The 24,909-nt window shown below is 36.9% G+C and overlaps 1 protein-coding gene across 1 annotated transcript in view; it reads left to right on the forward strand.

Moving 5' to 3' along the window:
- Positions 1–24,909, forward strand: part of Copg2 (COPI coat complex subunit gamma 2) — a 146,751-nt gene that overhangs the window by 41,534 nt on the left and 80,308 nt on the right. The window contains exons 10-12 of the mRNA XM_020183816.2: positions 15,701–15,834; positions 16,897–16,964; positions 18,119–18,307. Of these exons, the coding sequence (XP_020039405.1) occupies positions 15,701–15,834; positions 16,897–16,964; positions 18,119–18,307 (391 nt within the window). The remainder of the gene's footprint in view (positions 1–15,700; positions 15,835–16,896; positions 16,965–18,118; positions 18,308–24,909) is intronic.

Consider the following 24,909-nt stretch of genomic DNA (forward strand, 5'->3'; position numbering starts at 1 on the left):
AAGACCTGATTTATGCTCCTGTCCTCCATTTATGAGAGAAAAAACAAAAGAGACATTTTTATTTAAGATGTCTATACAGAGAGTTTCATTATGACATTCTGATGTAAATATATTTTATCCTGAATTGTTTCATCCCCTCCATTTTTCTCCTTTCTTCCTTAGTCCTTTTCTTGTGGTGAGTTCAACAGGTTTAAAATTCTGTATTCACCTTCTTTACTTTCTTCTATAATCCTCTCCCTCCATGTAGTGCCCTCCCCTTAGTGTGACCTGTTTTTCATTTTTGTCCCTCATTGTTTAGGTGTCTGTTGGTTGGTCAGTGCCATTTTTGTCTGTATGTGCATTGTGCTTAAGTCAATGTAACCCCCCTCCTCTACATTTCTTCTCCCTTTTCCTCCCTGTCCTGTATTATTTAACAGTTTCAGCATGTTCCTTGTCTTATTTCAATAATATTTCATTATTATTCACTATCTTTCTTTCCTTCTTTTCCTCCTCCCTTGATCTCCTTTACCAGTCTCACTTTTGGATACATGCTCTGTGTATTTCTATGTATATATAATATTGCTTGTATTTGTGTTGGGCCCATCTTCCACATATGAGAGAAAGCTTTCTGAGCCTGGCTCACTTAAGATGATGTTCTCCAGTTCCATCCATTTACCTGCAAATGACAGTTTCTTTTTTTTATGGCTGAATGTAATTCATTGTATAGAAATACCACATTTTCCTAATCCTTTCATCAATTGTAGGGCATCTTAAATTGACCTGTGGATTCCGTGCACCCCTCCCCAGTCAAAATCTCAATCACCTTCTTGCAGCTACCAAACAGATATGCGTATAGTGTGTTTGAAAAGACATGTACAAAAAGGTATAGAGGAGTATTATTCATAGTAGCTTGAAACGGAAGCAGTTCAAATGTGCATCAGTGCTTCAGTCATTACTGTTGAATGTGATCACACAGCTAAATCTCACCAAGAAGTCATGTACAAAAGAATACATTCTGGGTCTGGAGATTTAACTCAGTGGTAGGGCACTTGCCCAATGTGTGAAAAGCCCTGGGTTTGATCCCAGCACAACAACAATAACAACAGCAACAATAACAACAAAAATAACAAACATTCTCTATCATTCCATCTATGTTAATTTCAGAAAGCAGGTGCAGCTAATCTGTATAGGATAGGGATGGGGGGTATGGTTTGGTAGCACTTGCCTAGCATACATGAAACCTGGGTTTGATCCTTAGTCCCACAAAAAACTCAAACCAAAGAACACACATGCACACACACAACTACCTTTGAGGTAGGAACAAAGTAGTGCCTATGAGTTGGCATGTAGTGAGCTTCTGGGGTTGATATTCACATTGTATTAATTATGTATTATTCTATAACAGGTTACTCAAAGAGTAATTAAAAGAACAATGAACAATTATTTTCCCATACAATTTCTGTGGGTTAGAGACTTGAGAGGATGGTAGCTAGACTGTTTTTGTTTGGGGTATTTCATAAGGTTGTAATCAGGATGCTAGCTAGCCAGGGCTGAGTGGGATGGCTTACACCTGTAATCCCAGCTATTTGGGAGGCAGAGATGTGGACAATCATGGTTTAAGGCCAGCTCCAGCAAAAAGTTTGTGAGACACCATCTCAACCAGCAGGCTGGTCATGGTGGTCTAGCTATGAAGGAGGCATAGGTAGGATTGGGATCAAAGGTGGCCCCAAGCAAAAAATGAGACCCTATCTAAAAATAGCTAAAGCCAAAAGGGCTGGAGCTGTGGCTTACATGGTAGAGGGCCTACCTAACAAGCTCAAGGCTCTGAGTTCAAACACCATACCATACCATAACACACACACACACACACACAAGAATGTCTCAAGGGCTGTAGTCACCTGAAAGCTCAATAGAGGCTGAAGAATCTGCCTTCCAAGGTACCTTGTGGTACATGCTGTTGGCAGGCTATCTCAGACTGGCTTTCTGGGGAACGAGTGATAAAAGAGCACATTTTTTTTCTCCAAGCCAACATTTTTGCAATATTCTTTTGGATTAAAAGGCCAGCTGTATTCAAGGGAACAAATAGCAGGAAGGAAGACTCATTGGGGGCCATTTTCAAGTTTGGCTATTAGATTAGTCTTGGGCTGCCATAACAAAATATTACAAATTATGTGACTTAAATGACATTTATTTTCTCACAGTAGTGGAGGCTGGGAAGTCCAAGATCAAAGTGTCAGCAGGAATGGTGTCTGGTGATGAGAGCTCTGCCCCTTAGGTTGTAGATGGCTTCCAGTTTATGGTATACCCTCTCAGCTCTATTTTTTTACATGGACATTAATCCTGTGTAATCAGGGCCCCACCCTATAACTTCATTTAGCCTTAATTACTTTCATAAAGACTCCATCTCCAAATACATCCACACTGGGTTTGGAACTTCAATATATGTGGTAGGCAGAGACAACATTCAGTTCCAAACAACTATCTCATGCACTCATGCATCTTTTTGTATTTTTATTATAACTTAATACAAAGTTAATTTTTAAAAAATGATTGATAATTTCTTATACCTGTAGAAAAATACAATCCTTTGATTAAAAAAACAAAGCCAAATGCTGAGTAAACTGAAAGACAAAGATAACAAGTAGCACATACAATGAATTTTTTTTTGTCAAGGGTAAAGTCATAGGGAAATAAGGGTATTAGATCCATGGTTTTACTTCATATTTCTCTTAGCTGCACTGGATACAGGAAGGCAGTGGAGCAATATCTTGGTAGTGCTGTGGGAAAATAAATGGCAACACAGAATTCTGTACCCAGTCACACTGTTGTTCAACAAGCAGGGTGAAAGACACTTTGAAGCATAAGGGTTTTCCATAAATAGCTTACCAATAGTTTTGTAAGAATTATATAGATTTGCTCCAGCATGAAGAAATTAATAATCAGAGGGCACCAGTGAGACTTAAAAAGTAATTGTGAGTAAGAATTAGTATAAAAGTTTTTAATTTTTAAGAATTTAATAAATTCTAAAATTTCAAGAATGGTGGCATGATAAATAATGTTTAGAAAGTGGTATTAGATGGTAGTAAAAGCATACTGTGTTTTTTTGTTTTGTTTCTTTTGGGAACGATGTTATGGTAATAACTGATATTAAACTTTGCAGGAAAATGTATTGGTTAGTAATCATCTTAGTCCCTCTCTGCTTCTGTAGCAGTACCACAGACTGGGTGAAATATAGATGATAGATACTTATTTGACCCATGGTTCTGGAGACTGGGATGCCTAAATGTATGGCACCAACATCTGGCAAGGGCTTTTGTGCTGTGTCATAACCAGGCCCAAGGCCTGATGTGGTGAGAGACCATGCCCATTCGCAAAAGCAAGAAGGGAGGAAAGGGGCAAAATTGTTCCCCACTTTATAACTAACTTACTCCTGTGATAACAGCTTAAACCACCCAGGAGGTCAGTGCCCCATGACCTAAACAGCTAAAAACCCCACCCCTCAACGGTGTTGCGTTGGTGCTTAAGCTTCCAACTCATGCATTTTGGGGGACACATTCAAACTATAACAGCAATTAAGAGTAAAAAATGAAAGTAAAGTTTTAAAAATGTTTTTAAAAAGTAGAACAAGTAAAAAGAAATTAGATTGCAGGTTGTTAGAGAAATACTTAAGGTGAAGCATATAACTAGAAAACTATAAATTGGATGAAAGTATGCAAAAATATATTATGTATCTCTTGCTGTGTGGCAGAGTGGCCTCAAATTTAGCCACTTATAAAAGTATTTGTTACCTCGCTGTTGCTGTGGTCAAGGATCTGGGAGGGGCTTAACAGGCCAGTTCTGGTTTGGGGTTCCTAGTGAATTTACAATGAAGTTGTTGGTGAGGCTGCAGTCAAATGCCATTGCTTCAGTTTCCCACTTTGAAAGCCTTTCTATGGGCCCTCTGAATGTTCACATCACATGGTGACTAGCTTCTCCCAAAGCAAATGAATTGAGAAAGAAAACCTGGCGTGAAAGCAGAATGAGCATTTTGTAACCTAATCTCAGATTGACCCAACATCATCTGTCATGTATTCTCTTAATCACACTGAACAACCCTGGCATAATGTGGGAGGGGACTACCCAAGAATGGAAATATTCAGAAGTGGAAATTTTGGGAGATCTTGTTGGAGGCTGGTTAGCACACAAAATGTATTATTTATCATAGTAAATATAAGTGGGTTTACCTATTAAAAGAGTTTCAGAATAGCCAGATGTGGTGGTTCATGCCTATAATTCTAGCTACTCAGAAGGCAAAGATCAGAAAGATTGTAGTACAGCACAAAGTTCCCAAGACTCCATCTCTACCAATAAAAAGTAGGTGTAGTGGTGCCTACTTATTGTCCCTGCTATGTAAGAAATGTAAATAGGAAGATCATCAGGCCAGCCCAGGCATAAACCTGAAAAATACTATTCGAAAAATAACTAAAACAAAAAGACTTAGGAGTGTTGCTGAAGTGGTAGAGCAACTGCCTACCAAGTATAAGACACTGAGTTCAAGCCCAGCCTTAGATTGAATTAAAAAAGTAAGAGATCTGTTATCCTTAAACAAATAGCACTTTTAAACAAAATGACAAGGAAATAGCTATAGTAACTATATCAGAAAATAGCTACATAGTCACAAAGAAAAGTGTGGCCATACTAATATAAGCCAGGGTACAGAGCATTAAAAATGATCAAGTGAGATTTTTGTGTTTGGACAGAGCACTGGTCTAAATATAACAGGAAAATTAACTGTGTACCCTTATTATAGTTTCAATCTTAAAGAATTACAGGAAATTAAGTCTTCTTCATCTGTTTGTAGTATATTTTAGCACATGTCTTTCAGAAACTGACAAATCAAGTACAAAAATGTAAGACTAGTTGATCTGTATATCTCTGATAATAAAATTGACCTCATGTTTAGAACCCTGTATTCAATAGAGAATGTGCAATATTGATTTTATTTTATTTTATTTTTCTTTTATTATTCATATGTGCATACAAGGCTTGGGTCATTTCTCCCCCCCTGCCCCCACCCCCTCCCTTACCACCCACTCCGCCCCCTCCCTCTCTCCCCCACCCCCTCAATACCCAGCAGAAACTATTTTGCCCTTATTTCTAATTTTGTTGTAGAGAGAGTATAAGCAATAATAGGAAGGAACAAGGGTTTTTGCTGGTTGAGATAAGGATAGCTATACAGGGCATTGACTCACACTGATTTCCTGTGCGTGTGTGTTACCTTCTAGGTTAATTCTTTTTGATCTAACCTTTTCTCCAGTTCCTGGTCCCTGCAATATTGATTTTTAAAAATTTAAATTGAGAAAGATAATGTATATACAAAAAAATGCATAAAATTTGTAGTTATATGTATACTATATATGATTGCTATGAAAAACTCATACAATTATCACATGCATTAGAAAGCAGTACATTTCTACTACCCCAAACATGCCTTAGGTATCATCCTACTTGATCATGACTATTTTCCCCCAGAAGAAGCTATAACCTTGACTTTTAAAGGTGGTCATTCCTTTGCTTTTCTTTAGATATTTACCTCTGTGGATGCATTCCTAAATAGTAAAAGTTTAACTTTGCCTAATTTTGAACATTCCATCAGTAGAATCCTGTGTTGTGTGTGTGTGTGTGTGTGTGTGTGTGTGTGTGTTTCACTTAGTGTTTTGTTGTAAGAACCACCCTTGGTTCTGATTATAGTTCTACTTCATTTAAATTATGTTTTTCTTGGCAATTTCCTAGATTTTTCTTTCTTCTGTTAATCTATTAATGGAGATTTGGTTTGTTGTCTGATTTGGGCAATTACAAATAAAACTGCTACCACCAGCATCCTTGTGCCAATACCACCCTATTGCTATCTTAGTTCATTTTTTTGTCTAACAAAATAGATTGTCCCCAACTTACTATAGTTTCACCCAGGATTTTTTGACTTTTTGGTGTACTATATGCATGTAGTAGAAAGTGTACTTTGAGTTTTGCTCTGTTCCCTGTTCTTGACATGTGATAGGATACTCTTTTTGGTGTTGAGCAGTCACAGCAGCAGTGAGGCACAGCTCCCAGCGTGCAATCAACATGTTAGACAGTCTACAATGTATTGTGTTGCTAAGCTATGATATTTGGTAGGCTACGTGTAGCAAAAGCTTTTTTTTCTTAAAAGATTTCCAATTCATGATGGGTTTAATGGGACATAACGACATCATAAGTCAAGGAGCATCTGCACCTGAGGCCAAGTAATTTATAAACAATAGATGTTTATTTGGCTCAGTTCTGATATTGGTAAATCAAAAGCTGCTCGCCTCTGCTCAGCCTTCTTGCTGCCACTTAACGTGGTTGAAAGAGCCGTGGTGTTACTTCAGATATTTCTTCCTCCTATAAAGCAACTTATGTTTTATCTAATCCTAATTACCTCCCAAAGGCCTCTAAATATCATTAATATAATACCTCTAACTACCATTAACCAATTTAATATAATTTAAATACCATTAACATAAGAATTTGGAGATTAGGTTTAATCCATAAACTTTTGGGGGATACATTCAAACCACAACAATTACCAGAACTTTATCTCTGTATATAAGCATGCATTTCTCTATGGTATATATAAGTATGGAATTGCTAAGTCATTGGATATACATCTCTTCACTTCATAGGTATATAAAGTATTTTTCCAAAGTGATCGCATCATTTTACATTCTAGCTAGCAGTGTTAGATTTTCTGAGGCTAAAATTTAAAAATTTTTTAAATCTAAAGAGATCGCTTGCATTTTTCACAAACTATAAAACTTGCCTTTTAGAAGTACGTGATTCAGTGTGTTAGTATATTCAGAAAGGTTCATTACACATCATCACTAATTCCAAAATATTTTCATCAGCCCAGAAAGATACCCCCAGCCCATTAATAGTCATTCTTCATTTCTCCTTTCTTTGGCACCTGGAAAACACCTTTTTGTTTTGTTTTGGTTTTAATCGCTATTAACGTTACAATTCTGGGCATTCTCATAAATGGAACCATGTAGTATATAGCCTCTTGTTTCTGACTTCTTTAACTTGGTGTAATCTTTGTATAGGGTACATCTGTATTGTGGAAGTACTTCATTCTTTTTTGTGTTTAAATAATATTCCGTTGTGTAGATACTCCACATTTTATTTATCCATTAAGGAATATTCAGATGTTATCTGTATTTTATCTATTATGAATAATGTTGCTATGAATAGTGTATATAGTGTTTTATGTGAACGTATGTTTCATTTTTATAAGTACATACCTAGGGTCCTAATGTAATTCATGTATACCTTTTTAAGAACTGTTTTTCACAGGGTGGCTGCACCATTTTCCTGTCAGCAGTGTGTGAGAGCTCTTGTTTTCCTTCTGGGTCCGTATCACACCCATCATTGTCTTTCTTTTTTTATTATACCCATACTAGAAGGGTTAAAGAAGTTGCATGAATCTAATTGTGATTTTGCTTTGTATTTCCCTAATGACTAATGATGCTGAATATCTTTTTATGTGCCTATTATTTGCATATCTTCTTTGGAGAAATGTCTATTCACAATCTTTACCCATTAAAAATTTAGGTAAGTTGTCTTATTATTATTGAAGTATAATAGCTCTTTATAATTTGCAAATATTCCCTCCCATTCTTTAGGTTGTCTTTTCCTCTTTCTTGATGATGTTCTTTGAAGTTTTAAATTTTTGTCTTTTTTCTTTTTTTGCAGTACTGGGATATTTGAACTCAGGGCTTCATGCTTGCTAAGTAAGTGCTCTACCACTTGAGCCACTCCACCAGCCCTGAAGTTTTAAGTTCTGATCAAGTCTGATTTACCCACTTTTTTCTTTGATTACTTGTGATTTTGGTGTTTCATATAAGAAACCATTGCCAAGTCCACAAAAATTTGTTTTCTTCTAAGAGTTTTAGCTTTCACATTTAGGTTTTTGATCATTTTGAGTTCATTTTTTTCATATACATTCATATATACATATACATACATATGCCCAAATGCATGGGGCCAAGCAACTTGAACCCTCTGAGACTGAGCAAAATAGATCTTTCCTCCTAATTTAAATTGTTTCTGTCAAGGATATTGGTCACATGATGCTAAAACTAATATAGACCTCTATTTATTTCAGCACCATTTTGTGAATCATCTTAGCATCTTTGCCAATCATCATGGTTTTAATTTGTAATTCCCTAATTGTTAATGATTTTGACAACCTTTTTCTTTGTTTACTATCCATTTGAATATCCTTTCTGTTAAAATACCTGTTTAAGTTCTGCCTAGTTTTTTTTTTATTGGGTTATCTGCTTTATTCCCATTGATATTTGGGAGTTCCTTATGTATTTTAGATGTTAGTCCTCTGTTAATTGCATGTATTGTAGATAGCTTCTCCCACTCTACAGCTTATCTATTCCTTTTTCTGGTGTCTTTTGATGAACAGAACTTCGTAAGTGTAAGACAGTCAAAGTTAACAATCTTTTACTATAGAAACAGCATGTGTGTGTGGGAGGGGGTTGTTGTTTGTTTCTGGTTTTTTGTAGTATGGAAGATTGAATCCAGAACCTGTACATGCTAGGCAAGTACTCTGTCATTTAACTACATCCCTGGTTTTTTTTGAGACAGGGTCTCACTTTATAAATCAGGCTGGCCTTCAACTCCCTATGTAGCTCAAGTTGGTCTTGAACTCACTATCCTCCTACCTCCACCTCCCAAGTGCTGGGATTATATGTGTGCACCACCACATCTGATAGGGACAATGTTTTTGTTGCTTTGATCAAGAAATCTTTTTTACCCCAAGTTCACGGATATATATCTGTATTATTTTCTTCAAGCATTATAATTTCAGTTTCCATGTTTTAGGTCTATAATCAACTTTGGATTATTTTTTGGATGTGATATGAAGTAGAAATTTAATTTCTTTTTTCCCCGTATGAATGCTCCATGGTCTCAGCACCATTTGTTGAAATATGTGTCATATGTGTCTATACCCACTACAATGTCAGCTTTATCATAAATCAGATGTTACTATTTGAGCTCTGTTTCTGAGCTCCCGTTTTCTACTACTCTCTATTTCTGTCTGGGAGTCAGCAGCACAGTGTCTTATTGTAATAGTTTTGTAATAGTGTAGACAAATGGTCCCAGTACAGTAATAATACATAATTAAAATATTAAAACATAGTGTAGATGTATGCTAGAGAAAAACCTCTTCCCTTATCCTTCTGTAAGAATGTTTTCTAGTGCTTTTTTTTGTGTCCCTATTTCTGTCTGTGTCTATATAATTTTTTCAGCAATTATTTATCCTTTCCTTCAACAGAGTTTGCATATTCTTGGTAGACTCCCATCAATGTTGCTACTAACAACCAAGGAGTTCTTTCCTGATGTGTTAGTCAGTTTTTTGTCACTGTGACAAACACCTAAGAAAAGCAACTTAAAAGGAAGAAAGATTTATTTGGGTTCATGGTTTCAGAGCTTTTAGTCCATGGTCGCTTGACTCTGTTGTGATCCCATGCATGGTGAGACAGATTATCATGGCAGGCCTCATATGATGGAGGAGAGTAGCTCACCTCATGGCAGACAGACAGAAAGAGACCAGAGCAAGATAAACCCTTCAAAGGCATCCCCAACTCCACATCCCCCCTCCCTGACCTATTTTCTTCAACCAGGCCCTACTTCCTAATAGTCCATTCACTGCAGATTAACCCACTGATGAAGTTAGCACCCTTATGATCTCATCACCTCTCAATAGCCACTGACTGGGGATCAAACCTGGGGGGGGGGGGTGAGGGATGGGACACTTCATATCCAAACCATAATATCTGGGCAGTCTTTTTTCCCAGTTTTCCATTCTTTGGGGCTTTCAGGTTATTTCCCATAGGCAGTTAGGGATAAGACATTCCAGTGACTGGCCATGCTGCTAAAATGCCAAAGTGAGTCTTTCACCTCTGATGCTTTGATTCACTTCCAGAAAGCCATGGTAGAAACTTAACTTGATGCCCAATTTGTTGTGACCATTTTTATGCAACTAAGCACAAAAGACCAAGCAGAACGCATATAAGTTCTACTAGAGTAACATGCACTGGGGGAAACTCATACAGACTGGAGTAATACCAGATGCTCTGGTCCCTCCGTTGCTTATTGATTCTAAGTCAGTCTACAGAGGTCTAGCAGGGCAGTTTTCACACTCAGAAGGTTTATGATCCTTGGGCTTTAAGGCTTTTAAACAGTGTTAGCTGAAAGGATTCGAACTACTGACTGTTGTGATCAGAGGTGAGGTGTAGAAACAACATAATGTGGCATAATTTGGGCTTTAGTTCTGTTTGAGAGCATAGCACACTCCAAGCTCCCATACTCAGGGGCTTGGACCCATTCTTACAGCCACAGTACGTGGCATGCCAGTGGCAGGACTCTCCAAGTCCATGTTTATGGCTGAGAAAGTGCTAGCCTTCTGCTGATGTGATAGGAAGGTGCTGGAGTCCATGCTTTGGGTTTTGCCTTACAAACTCGGCCGAGTCCAGCTTAGTGGAGGTTAATAGGGAATAAACTCCTTTTTCAGGAGTTGGGGCAGCAGGTCAGTTTGGACAAAATGACCCTTGCCTGTCAATTAAACTGATTTGTTAATGCCTGTCATATTTCTCTGTTAGTTCTTTTTCATTTTCAATGTAGAGTTATGCAGCCCCGGGTAATGATGGTGAAACAGTCTAAGAAATGTGTCATTAAGTGATTTTGTCCTGTGAACAGCAGAGTGTACTCCACAAACCCAGATGTCTGTGTCCCCCGTCGTAAATGCAGTCCATCATGACTGTATATTTTCATAGATGACATTTTTAAAGTGACAATTTTTGGTTTGTTTCTCCTATATTTCCCCCCCACTTTTATTGTATTGGCTAGGACCTCCAGTATAATATTAAATAGTAGTGGTACTCATATCTCATTTTTGTCTCAAAAGCAATAGTTTTTGGTTTTCACCTGTTTTTTTCTTTAAAGAATATATCCTGTATGCTGGGCACATGCTTCTAATCCCAGCATTCAGGAGGTGGAAGCAAGAGGATCAGGGGTTTTGAGGCCAGCTTGAGCTACACAGTGAGATCAAAACCAGCCTGGGCTACATAGTGAGATCCCATCTCACAAAAAGGGAAGAAAGGAAAGAAGAAAAGAAGGAAGGGAAGGAAGGAGGGAGGGAGGAAGGAAGGAAAGGAAAAGAGGGAAGGGAAGGGGGAAGGGAAAGGAAAGGAAATCATTCATTAAATTAAGGAAGTTCTTTTTTTTCTAGTTTACAGAATTTTTGTGATGAGTAGTTTTTAATTTTGTCAAATACTTTTCTTGCAGTTATGGACATGATTGTATTCTTTAATCTGTTAATGTCATTTAATTTTAATCGTTCATATCATTTCTAGCATTGTGGCACCTTGAGAAGCTTAGATCCTTACATTACAGGTGAAGTAAAGGGGGTCTAACTAAATATAGAACCAAACAATCAACAAACAAATTTTTTAAAAACCCAACTAAAAAACTTCCCAACCTTTTTGATGATGTTGTTTTGGTGGTGGCACTGTGATCTGTCTGAACTCAGGGCCTTGCACTTGGTAGACAACTGTTCTGTCACTTGAGCCACACCTCCTTGTCCTTTTGCTTTAGGTGATTTTTTAGATAGGGTCTTGTGTTTTTGCCTAGGGCCAGCCTGGACTGTGATTGTATTTCCGTTGTAACTGGAAAGACAGGCACACTCCACCACAGGTGAGGTCGAAATGGGATCTCATTAACCTTTGTCCAGGCTGGTCTCAAACCAAGATCTCTGTCTTCCACATAACTGGAGTTACAGCCCTGAGCCACTGTGCCCAGCTTTTTCACGACCTTTTGGGATGCAAAAATAATGAAAAATATTGATAAGTTGTACCACAACAAAAAAAAATTTAATTTTAAGATATTTTAATATCTTTTAGAATTAAAAAATTTTCCGGGTCTAATCCCTGCTACTTGGGAGGCAGAGATCAGGAGGATTGTGTTTTGATGCCAGCCCAGGCAAAAAAAGCTAGTGAGACCCCATCTCAGCCAATAAACTGGGCATGGTGGTGCTCTCCTGTCATCCAAGCTACTTTGGAGTTGTAAATAGGAAGATTGCAGTCCAGGTTGGTCTGGGCAAAAACATGCGATCCCAGACCCTATTTGAAAAATGACTAGTGCAAAAAGGGCTGAAGGCCCTTTCAAAAACCCTGAGTTCAAACCCTAGTACTGCCCCCCAAATGAGGAGAAAAGACAACCTAATAGAAAATTGGATGAAGATTATTACAGATAGCTTCAGAGGAGAAATGCATTTGCAAAAACAAAGATAAGACTTGGGAAAAAAAAAAAAACTAAAGAAGTACCACCTCACTTTTGATTAGAGAAATGCAAACTAAAACAACATACCATACTTTCACCTATCAGATTAGAAACCTTTTAAATATTTTGTAGTGTCAGTGTTGACTAGAAAGTAAGCACTCTCACGCTACATTGTTGAGATGGAGCCAGTGCTGGGGAGGGTAGTCTTGCTGTGTCTATGAAAAATAAAAACACCAATAGTGCCTGTGGTTATCAACAGGGGCAAGAGTTTATCTTCAAGAGTCTGCCACAGAGGGATACTTGTCATGTGCACAAGGAAACATATCCATCCCAGTATTATTTATAATATCAAAATTTTGAGAGTTGTTCAATATCTAGCCAAGAAAAGATTGGACAAAAAGTTTAGTTCTAGGATATTATAAAAAACATTTAATCAGTAATTGATTATGTATCCATGTGCTTAAAAACTGCTTCATAAAAAAAGCAAGGTAAAGTAAATGTGAAGCCTACTCTCTCCTTCCTTCCCTCCCCTCCCTTGCCTCTCTCCCTCCAATTTGATTTCTTTTTGGTTATTTAGACCCCCCCCTTTGTTTTGTACACTTGGGTTTGAACTCACACTTGCCAGGCAGGCGCTCTACCACTTGAGCCACTCCACCGGTCCCCTTCTTGGTTATTTAGAAGTGTGGTGTTTAATTTCCAAATATTTGAGGTTTTTCCTGACTTCTGTTGTTGATTTTTAATTTAATTCAGATGTGGTTTGAGATTCTTTGTATGGTTTCTATCCCTCTAAGTGTACTGACAGTTGTTTTATGACCTGGCATCAATCCTTGGAAATGCTCCAAATACACATGAAAAGGATGTATATTTTGCAATAAGTCATTACATCTCCCATTTTATATATCAGGTTGATTTGGTTGATTGTGTTGTTTAAATCTTCTATATCCTCGATGATTTTCTGTCTAATTGTTCTATCAATTATTGCATGGATATAGGCAACTCCAACTTATCTATTTCTTCTTTCTTTTTGTCTGTTTTTTTATGTTATTTTGACGTTCTGCTCCTGAATGTGTGTGTTTATCATTGTTACCCCTCCCTGATGTATTCATCCCTTTATCATTGTGAAATGTCTCTCTGTGTCGTAGTATTTTGTCTTAAATTCTATTTGTCTATTATTAATATAGTCATTGCTGATCTCTTAATGGTTACTATCTACATGGCATATTTTTCCATCTTTTTACTTTCATCCTACTTCTAACTTTGAATCTAAAGTGTATCTCTTGTATCAATTGATTTTGCTTTTTAAAAAGTGTCTGACAGGCTTTATGTTTTGGGTGAGGTGTTTAGACCATTTACATTTAATATAATTACTGATATTGTTGGATATATGCTTGGCATTTGCTGTTTGTTCTCTGTCAGTCTCTTAAAATGTTACTTCTCTCATCCTTCCTCTTTGATTGCTTTCTTTGTTTTAGCTAAATATTTTTAGTGTATCATTTTCTGGCAGTATTTTAACCTTATAGTTTTAGTTGTTGCTGTAGAGATTATAATAGACACTTTAGTTTATCAGAATTTACTTCAGATTAATATTAATTCCAGTAAAGTATTGAATGTTTGTTTTAATAAAGTTCCATTCCCTTTTCCCTCCTGTTTGCTGTTATTGTTGTGTATGTAACATCCATATGTTATAAATCCACTAGGAAAATGTTATCATGATTTCTTCATATAATTTTGTCCTTTAAAGTAATTAAGAAATGATAAAAATATGTCTAGAATATTTTATATGCATCCACGTATTTACATTTCTGGTGTTCTTTATCCCTCTCAGTATCACTGTTTGGAGTCGGACTTTCAGTCTAAATTATTCTTACAATATTTTTTGTAGAGCAAGTCCGTTAGCAATGAATTCATTCTTTGCTTATCTAGGAATATGTCTCTCCTTTCCTTTGAGGATTCCTCTTAAAGGAAAGTTGGTGCGTGCCCTGGTTCATGTTACACAGCTCTTCAAATGTCTGTTCATTTTTTTCCCATTTTTTATTTTTCTTTATTTCCCTTGGCTGGTTTATCTTGACCTATCTTCAAGTTTTCTGGCTCTTCCATCTGTCAGTGCAGATGCAGTGCAAATCTGCAATTGAACCTCCCTGGCTAATTTTTCATTTGGGTTATTGTATTTTTCAAATCCAGAATTCTTACTTGGTTCCTTTAAAACATTGTTTATATTTCTTTATTGATAATCTCTATTTGGTGAGGCATCGTTGTTATGTTACCCTTTAATTCTTTTTTGTTTGGTTGGTTTTTTGGTGGTACTGGAGTTTGAACTCAGGACTTCATGCTTGTAAGGCAGGCACTCTACTACTTGAGTCACATCTCTAGCTCTTTTTTGCTCTGGTTATTTTGGAGATAGTGTCTCGCTTTTTGCCCAGGCTAGCCTGGAGTGCAGTCTTCCTATTCTACTCTTCCCTTAGTATCTGAGATGACTGGCACACATCACCACAGCCAGCTTTTTCTGTTGAGATGGGGTTTCACAAAGCTTTTTTGCCCAGGCTGGCCTTGAACTGCAGTCCTCCCAATCACAGCCTCCTGAATAGTTTGGGGTGACAGGTGTAAGTCACTGTACCCAGCTATTAGTTGAGATAGGGTCTTGTGAACTCCCTACTTGGGCTAGCCTCAAAACGTGATCCTCCTGATCTTAACCTCCCAAGTAGCTAGGATTACAGGTACGACCTCCTGGCACCCAGCTATTATAGTTCCCTGTAATTCTTTTTAGACATGGTTTCCTTTTAGCTCATTAAACATATTTGTATTACTGACTTAAAGTTTTTGCCTAGTAAATACAATAGCTGTGCTTCCTGGGTGATAATTTTTATTGACTGCTTTTTTCCTTATTTGGGCCATATTACACTGTTTCTTTGTATGTTATATTTTTTTGTTAAAAACACAATTATACAGTTTTCCTTCTTTATATTAATGTGGTGTAGAGTATGAATTTGTTTTCTGATGTTAAAACAGTTTTGGTAGGCTGTAGGCTTTCACAGCTTTAGTGGTTCTGAGGCCACTGGTTTCCAAAGCTATGATCAGCCTGGAAAGAAGGGAATAGCAACTGGAAGGAGGTCAAGTTAAAACACCAGAAAGCTAACCATTCTTGCCAGTATTCAGGTGTTTTTCTTAAATAAATGCTCACCAATTGTTACAAATCTTTGGTTTAACTTTAAAGTTCTAAAAAAATTCTCAAAACCAATTTGTTTTGAGAAGTGAATTTTCAGCAATACTTTCTCCACCAGTACAGAAGTGGGTCTCAGTCTATCTGTACTTTTAACTGATGCTCATATTGCTTCTCTGTTTGGTATCTAAATAATGACTTATTTATGTTTGTTGGCAGCCATGAGAGTCCACTCTTTGATTTCATTGAGAGCTGTTTGCGAAATAAACATGAAATGGTTGTTTATGAAGCTGCTTCTGCTATCATCCATCTTCCTAACTGTACTGCAAGAGAGTTGGCACCTGCTGTCTCAGGTTAGTTATATTCAATGGCTGTCCTTTGTTTATATTCTTACATTTTTTAATTTGATGGTCTGCAGAATAGGTGTTAAGAATGATGTTTTGAACCTTAGTTTTGTATTTACAGCTCTTGCATTCTGATAGCTTATATGTAGGTTATTTGTTTGAGTTGTTCTTTACTCAGTTACTTCGTTTTTAAAAAAATTTCCCCACATAAGATTTTTGAAAGTGGACTGAGGGCAAGGCTCAAGTGGTAGAGCATCTGCCTAGCAAGTGTGAGACCCTGAGTTCAAATCCTCAGCACCACAAAAAATTTTTTTTGAAAGAATTTTACTTAGAAAACAAATAGGTTTAATATCTTCAGTTCCCTGTAATATTTAGAAAGCCCATTTACTCTCCATCAGTATTTTTATCATTTAAATTCAAATACTAGCTGGGTATTGGTGGCTCACACTTGTAATCCTAGTTACTTGAGAGGCTGAGAGTGGGAAGATCATGGTTCAAGGCCAGCCCAGGCAAAAAGTTTGCAAGACCTTCATCTCAATGAATAGCTGGGTGCAATGACATATACCTGTCTTCCCAAGCTACACAGGAGGATAAGATTGGGAGGATTGTGGTTCCAGGCCAGAGTGGGCAAAAAAGTTTGTGAAACCCTATCTTATCAGAAAAAAGATGGACATGGTGGTGCATGCCTGTCATCCCAACTACATCAAAAATTGAAGAGTCACAGTCCAAGCTTGCGCTCAGAAAACTAGACCCTTTCTCCAAAATAACCAGAGCAAGAAAAGGACTGGAGGTATGACTCAAGTGTGAAGCCCTGAGCTCAAACCAAAGTACTACTTTAAAAAAAAAATCAAATATTAATGGGTGTACTAATTTAAAAAAAAGTACACTTTGTTTTCTATTAATTTAAAGTTTTTAATAATTGAACAAAAAAGTGCTTTTCTATTTTTGATACATTTTTCTTATGAATTTTTGATTCAGTAAGTGAATATAATTCATTATGCATTCTGTTTTCAGCTATGTGAATGATGAAATGCACATGTTTCAGTAGTTGTGTTGTTGTTGTTTTTTTAGTTCTTCAACTTTTCTGTAGCTCTCCTAAGCCAGCCTTGAGATATGCAGCTGTGAGGACCTTGAATAAGGTAAGCATCCCTTTGCTAACCATGGCTTATATCATTGTTTAATCAAGGAACACTCAGTGTGAAGCATTGGGTTTCTCCTCAAAGTTTTATGTCTGCTTATGTCATACCTTATTTGTATTTGTAGCTTAGGCATGGCCATTTTTACTATTGTTCAGCAGAAAAGTGTAACTCATTTCTGACTTCTTAGCACTTTATGTTTAAGAGCTACACTGTTTAATATGGTATTCAATTTAAATTAAAGTTAAATAAGAAACTCAGCTTCTTAGTCATTCTACTCCCTCTTGCTGTACTCCTAGCCACATGTAGTTGGCTAGTATTATATTGGACAGTGCAGATATTGAACAGTTCTAAGACTCCTTTGTCTAAATCCTGCAGCCAGCTGTGTCTCAGAATGTATATAGTTGTGCATTTTAGAAAGGTAATTTAGTGTTCTCTCTTTATACTAACTCCAGTGGACTTAGAGCAGCATCCCACCATTAAGACATACTGACTGACATTACTGCACAAAACATGACGGTCCTTGCAAAGTGGGATAAAGACTTAGCTTTCCATTAGTTTGAGTCATGTTTCACTATTAAATGAGTTTTAATGACAGGGCTTTGCAGAGTGTTTTCACATTTTCAGAATTGTGGGTCAGAGAGCTCTACCAATGTGGGATAGGCAGAGAGGTGAACAGCATCAACAAAAGCAAGGAGGTGGGAGAATGATAGGCTTGTTTTAGTGACCATGGTAATCCAGTTTGGCTGAGTTTGCTTGTTTAATTACAGAAGTGTTTTGTAAGTAATAAGATATTAAGTCTTTGTTGAACAATATTACCATAGTAGATCCTATTCTCAGAGACCCCAACATTTAGTAGAACAGACATACCCATATACATGTTCCATAAGGAAATACTGGCCAACTATAGTAAAAGATTGTGATATTGCTATAAAGGTTGTAAGAACCTAATAAAAGAAGTACTGTGCTATACTGTAGTAATTACTCCTTTATCAAATGATAAACCACATCAATTAAAAACATTCTCCTTAAAGCAATTACTTTTAACCTATGCTGGTCCCTTTGGATTGCCACTTACCTTAATTAACATTTGAGTTCTGGCCTTTATCAACAGCAGTGTGCTTCCTTTTTTTTTTTTTTTCTTGCCCTTCCACAAGGTGGCAATGAAGCACCCCTCTGCTGTTACTGCCTGTAACCTGGACTTAGAAAACTTGATCACGGACTCAAACAGAAGCATTGCTACCCTAGCCATTACTACACTGCTGAAAACAGGAAGCGAGAGCAGTGTGGACAGACTCATGAAGCAGATATCTTCTTTTGTGTCAGAAATCTCAGATGAGTTCAAGGTGAGAGTTTAAACATGATCATGTTGTCTCCCAGGCTATAGCTTGTCAATTTCCTTTCTTAACAGTATCTTTTGAGAAGTAAAAGTTTTAATTTTTATGAAGTGTAATTTATCAATTTTCTTCTTTCATAGTTACTGCCTTGTCCTATCTCTAAGTCGTAAAGATAGTGTGTCATGTTTTATTCTAAATGCTTTATGATTTTAGCTTTTACATTTTGTTCTGTGATCCAACTTGAGTTAATCTTTATGTGATAAGTGTTTTTCTACACCAATACACAGTTACTCCAGCATAATTTGTTGAAAAGACTTCCTTTGCCCATTGTTACTCTTTGACATCTTTGTCTAAAAAGCAAATGATGAAATAGTTATTTACAAGTAGTGTATAAAATTCTTTTTAACTTCTCCATATTAACTTGATATTCTGTGACCTTGCTGAGTGCTTTTCTTGGTTTTAATCATTGTAATATACATTCTTGAAGATTATCTATATAAATAATCATATCCTCTGTGAATAGAGACAATTTTACTTCATTTCCAACCAAAATACTTTTCCTTTCTTTTTTCTTACCTTATTAAAACAGCTAGTACTTCCACAATAGTGTTGAATAGAACTAGTGAGTGTTAGAGATAATCAAAAGAACAAGTTTTAGTTAAAAGGGTAAAAGTAAAAAGACTGTGTTGTTACATTCTTACTTACATTCTTACTTAATACTCATCCATGTCATATATTGGACCCTATTACTCTCTATTTCATATACTGCTGGACTTAAAAAAAAAAAACTTAGCCTGCATATTAAAGTGGACATTTTGAATTGTTGGGAAACTTTGAGAGGTTATAAAGGTTGTTTTTCACAGCTATTTATAAACTAGGACTGGCAAAGTGGCTCAAGCTGTAAGAGCACTTGCCTAGCAAGCATAAGGCCCTGAGTTCAAACCCCAGTGTCACCACCCCTCCCCCACCCCCCAAAAAAAGAAGATAAAATAAACTGGGATGATAAGGAAAGTAGGTTTGGTAAGGGTAATGCTTTAGAACAGGAATTGACTAAAGGAAATGAAAATTAAAACCACACTAAGATTCCATCTCACCCCTGTTAGAATAGCCATCATTACCAAAACCACTAGCAACAGGTGTTGGCGAGGATGTGGGAAAAAAGGAACCCTCTTACACTGCTGGTGGGAATGTAAACTAGTACAACCACTCTGGAAAAAAATTTGGAGGCTACTTAAAAAGCTAAACATTGATCTACCATATGATCCACCAATACCACTCTTGGGGATATAACCAAAAGAATGTGACACTGCTTACTCCAGAGGCACCTGCACACCCATGTTTATTGAAGCACTATTCACAATAGCCAAGTTATGGAAACAGCCAAGATGCCCCACCACTGACAAATGGATTAAGAAAATGTGGTATTTATACACAATGGAATTTTATGCAGCCATGAAGAAGAACGAAATGTTATCATTCGCTGGTAAATGGATGGAATTGGAGAACATCATTCTGAGTGAGGTTAGCCTGGCCCAAAAGACCAAAAATCGTATGTTCTCCCTCATATGCGGACATTAGATCAAGGGCAAACACAACAATGGGATTGGACTTTGATTGCATGATAAAGCGAGAGCACACAAGGGAGGTATGAGGATAGGTAAGACACCCAAAAAACTAGATAGCATTTCTTGCCCTCAATGCAGAGAAACTAAAGCAGATACTTTAAAGCAACTGAGGCCAATAGGAGAAGGGGACCAGGAAATAGAGAAAAGGTTAGTTTGAGAAGAATTAACTTAAGAAGGTAACACACATGTACAGGAAATCAATGTGAGTAGACTCCCTGTATAGCTATCCTTATCTCAACTAGCAAAATCCCTTGGTCCTTCCTATTATTGCTTATACTCTCTCTTCAACAAAATTAGAGACAAGGCCAGAATAGTTTCTGCCAGGTAGCCAGGGGTAAGAGGGGATAAGGGAGGGGGGGGGTAAGGGAGGAGGCAGGGGGAAGTGGGGAGAAATGCCCAAACATTGTATGCACATATGAATTTAAAAAAATTAAAAAAAAAAGAACAGGAATTGGCAGACTTTAAAGTGCCATACAATAAATATTTTAGGCTTTTGGGTCCTCTATTACCCATTGCTTTTTTTTTTTTCTTCTTTTCTTTGCTACTGGAGTTTGCTTGCTTGGCAGGCACTCAACCACTTGAGCTACACCTTTTTTTTTTCTTTTAAATAACCCAGGCTGGCCTCGAACTCATTATCCTTCTGCCTCAGACTTCTGGGTGCTGGAATTGTAAGTGTCTGCCATCATGCCTGATTGAACATGTATAGTCTAAAATAATTCCATTTTGGTAGCCATGAGATCATTTCAGTCATGCAGTGTATATTACATTTGCAAATGTCATGTTAAGCAACGTACAAAAGATTCTATACAACATGATAGCATTTGTATAAATACTTATAAAAAAACAAACAAACCAAAGCTAAACTAAATATATTATTTGGGGATACATTTGGTAAACTGAAGGAAAGCAAGAAAGTAGTGAAGGTACTCAGGAGCATGGTCATCTCTCAGAAGGAAGCAATGGAATTCGATTGGAGGGGAAGGGGAGCATATAGGAATTTCAGATAATGGAAATTCTCCTTCTAAAAAGTATATAGTAAGTGCATAGACATTTGTTTTTTGTACTAGTTTGTTAAATATACATTTATAATATATTGTATACTTGCAATACATATTTCTAATACATTTATATCTTTATTTATTTATGAAACATGTCATAAAGAGTTGCAAAACATTATAAAACCATTTCAAATTGTTAAAGCTAAACTCTTCTACAATTGGCAGTGTCTCTTCCTGTATCACTAATTTACCTACCTTTTTAACATATATTATCTCATTTAATTCTGAGATCAATCCCTTTTACAAATGAGAAAAACAAGGTGAAGAGATGTAAATGGCAGAACAACTTGAACCCAAAGTCCATGTACTTTAGTACTAAATGGTACTGTGAAATACTGAGTGGCAGTTTTGTTCTACTCTTAATTGGACTTCTTAAGTTGTTTGTTCTCATTTTATCAGTTGAAAATCTATTATGTGCTAGATTGTAAGAATAGAGAAATTAAGATAAGAACCATATTCTGAATCTGCTAGGACTTAATGCTGAGCCCAGATTAATATTTTAGTGTTAAAATCCTTTTGATACCTTTGAATGTTGTCTCGAAAGGTTTTTTGTTTTACTCTCAAACTATAAGAAACTTTTTTTTTTTTTAAAGTCAGGGCTTTGCTCTTGCTATGCAAGCGCAGTATCACTTGAGGCATGCCCCCAACCCGTTCCTAGCTTTTCATCCTTATGAAGTAAATCCTCATTAAGTTGTGAAATGCTAAGTACACTATTAAATGTCAACTCTGATTTTTTGTAATTTTTTAGTTGTTTTCTATGATGGTATGGAGTTTCGTAATACAAAGGGATTAATCACAACTGAGTAACAATACCATTTCGTTGGATATGACTATGTTTAGACCTCTCCTATGCTTTTCGAAACTATTTTCCCATTCTTTACTGCCTTCTATAGTCATTTAGGAAGGAAATGAAGAAATAAAATAGATACTGTTGGAAAGCTTTCCAACAGGAGCCAGTGATACATTCTACATACAGTTGGAGTTATATCAAAATCACATCATCAGAATCTTCTAAGTGTAAATTTGTATAATCAAGGTGGATATTAACTACTCTACCTCTTAGATTCTTCCGTAAGAATGTCTACTATTCATGCTGATCTTTTTTTTTAATTGTTTTATTATTCATATGTGCATACAAGGCTTGGGTCATTTCTCCCCCTAGCTCCCACCCCCTCCCTTACCACCCACTCCGCCCCCTCCCTTTCTCCCCACCCCCTCAATACCCAGCAGAAACTATTTTGCCCTTATCTCTAATTTTATTGTAGAGAGAGTATAAGCAATAATAGGAAGGAACAAGTGTTTTTGCTGGTTGAGATAAGGATAGCTATACAGGGCATTGACTCACATTGATTTCCTGTGCGTGGGTGTTACCTTCTAGGTTAATTCTTTTTGATCTAACCTTTTCTCTAGTTCCTGGTCCCCTTCTCCTATTGGCCTCAGTTGCTTTTAAGGTATCTACTTTAGTTTCTCTGCGTTGAGGGCAACAAATGCTAACTAATTTTTTAGGTGTCTTCCCTATCCTCACCCCTCCCTTGTGTGCTCTCGCTTTTATCATGTGCTCATAGTCCAATCCCCTTGTTGTGTTTGCCCTTGATCTAATGTCCACATATGAGGGAGAACATACGATTTTTGGTCTTTTGGGCCAGGCTAACCTCACTCAGAATGATGTTCTCCAATTCCATCCATTTACCAGCGAATGATAACATTTCGTTCTTCTTCATGGCTGCATAAAATTCCATTGTGTATAGATACCACATTTTCTTAATCCATTCGTCAGTGGTGGGGCATCTTGGCTGTTTCCATAACTTGGCTATTGTGAATAGTGGCGCAATAGACATGGGTGTGCAGGTGCCTCTGGAGTAACCTGTGTCACATTCTTTTCAGTATATCCCCAAGAGTGGTATTGCTGGATCGTATGGTAGATCAATGTTTAGCTTTTTAAGTAGCCTCCAAATTTTTTTCCAGAGTGGTTGTACTAGTTTCCATTCCCACCAACAGTGTAGGAGGTTTCCTCTTTCCCCGCATCCTCGCCAACACCTGTTGTTAGTGGTGTTGCTAATGATGGCTATTCTAACGGGGGTGAGGTGGAATCTTAGTGTGGTTTTAATTTGCATTTCCTTTATTGCTAGAGATGGTGAGCATTTTTTCATGTGTTTTTTGGCCACTTGAATTTCTTCTTTTGAGAAAGTTCTGTTTAGTTCATGTGCCCATTTCTTTATTGGTTCATTAGTTTTGGGAGAACTTAGTTTTTGAAGTTCCCTATATATTCTGGTTATCAGTCCTTTGTCTGATGTGTAGCTGGCAAATATTTTCTCCCACTCTGTGGGTGTTCTCTTCAGTTTAGAGACCATTTCTTTTGATGCACAGAAGCTTTTTAGTTTTATGAGGTCCCATTTATCTATGCTATCTCTTAGTTGCTATGCTGCTGGGGTTTTGTTGAGAAAGTTCTTACCTATACCTACTAGTTCCAGAGTATTTCCTACTCTTTCCTGTATCAACTTTAGAGTTTGTAGTCTGATATTAAGGTCCTTGATCCATTTTGAGTTAATATTGGTATAGGGTGATACACATGGATCTAGTTTCAGTTTTTTGTTGAATGCTAACCAGTTTTCCCAGCAGTTTTTGTTGAAGAGACTGCTATTTCTCCATTGTATATTTTTAGCACCTTTTTCAAAGACAAGTTGGTTATAGTTGTGTGGCTTCATATCTGGGTCCTCTATTCTGTTCCTCTGGTCTTCATGTCTGTTTTGTGCCAGTACCATGCTGTTTTTATCATTATTGCTTTGTAATACAGTTTGAAGTCGGGTATCGTGATACCTCCAGCATTGTTCTTTTGACTGAGTATTGCCTTGGCTATTCGTGGCCTCTTGTGTTTCCATATAAATTTCATGGTAGATTTTTCAATCTCTTTAATGAATGTCATTGGAATTTTGATGGGAATTGCATTAACATGTAGATTACTTTTGGGAGTATCTACATTTTTACTATGTTGATTCTACCAATCCATGAGCATGGGAGATCTCTCCACTTTCTATAGTCTTCCTCAATCTCTTTCTTCAGAAGTTTATAGTTTTCCTTGTAGAGGTCATTCACAACTATTGTTAGGTTTACACCTAGGTATTTGATTTTTTTTGAGGCTATTGTAAATGGAATTGTTTTCATACATTCTTTTTCCGTTTGCTCATTGTTAGTGTATAGAAATGCTAATGATTTTTCTATGTTGATTTTATATTCTACTACCTTGCTGTAGCTGTTGATGATGTCTAAAGCTTCTGAGTAGAGGTTTTTGGGTCTTTAAGGTATAGGATCATGTTGACTGCAAATAGGGATATTTTGACAGTTTCTTTACCTATTTGTATTCCTTTTATTCCTTCTTCTTGCCTAATTGCTCTGGCTAGAAATTCCAGTACTGTGTTGAATAGGAGTGGAGATAGTGGGCATCCTTGTCTGGTTCCTGATTTTAGAGGGAATGGTTTCAGTTTTTCTCCGTTAAGTATAATGCTGGCTGTAGGTTTGTCATATATAGCTTTTATAATGTTGAGGTACTTTTCTTCTATTCCTAGTTTTCTTAGAGCTTTTATCATGAAATGGTGTCGGATCTTATCAAAGGCTTTTTCTGCATCTATTGAGATGATCAAGTGGTTTTTGTCTTTGCTTCTGTTAATGTGGTTTATTACGTTTATTGATTTTTGTATGTTGAACCACCCCTGCCTGCATCCCTGGGATGAAGCCTACTTGGTCGTGGTGAATAATCTTTTTGATGTATTGTTGAATTCAGTTTGCCATTATTTTGTTGAGGATTTTTGCATCAATGTTCATTAAGGAGATTGGCCTATAGTTCTCCTTTTTGGAGGTGTCTTTGCCTGGTTTTGGGATAAGTGTAATACTGACTTCATAAAAGGTGTTTGGCAGTTTTCCTTCCCTTTCT

The sequence above is a fragment of the Castor canadensis genome, chromosome 2, assembly GCF_047511655.1.
Source record: "Castor canadensis chromosome 2, mCasCan1.hap1v2, whole genome shotgun sequence".
NCBI lineage: Eukaryota > Metazoa > Chordata > Mammalia > Rodentia > Castoridae > Castor > Castor canadensis.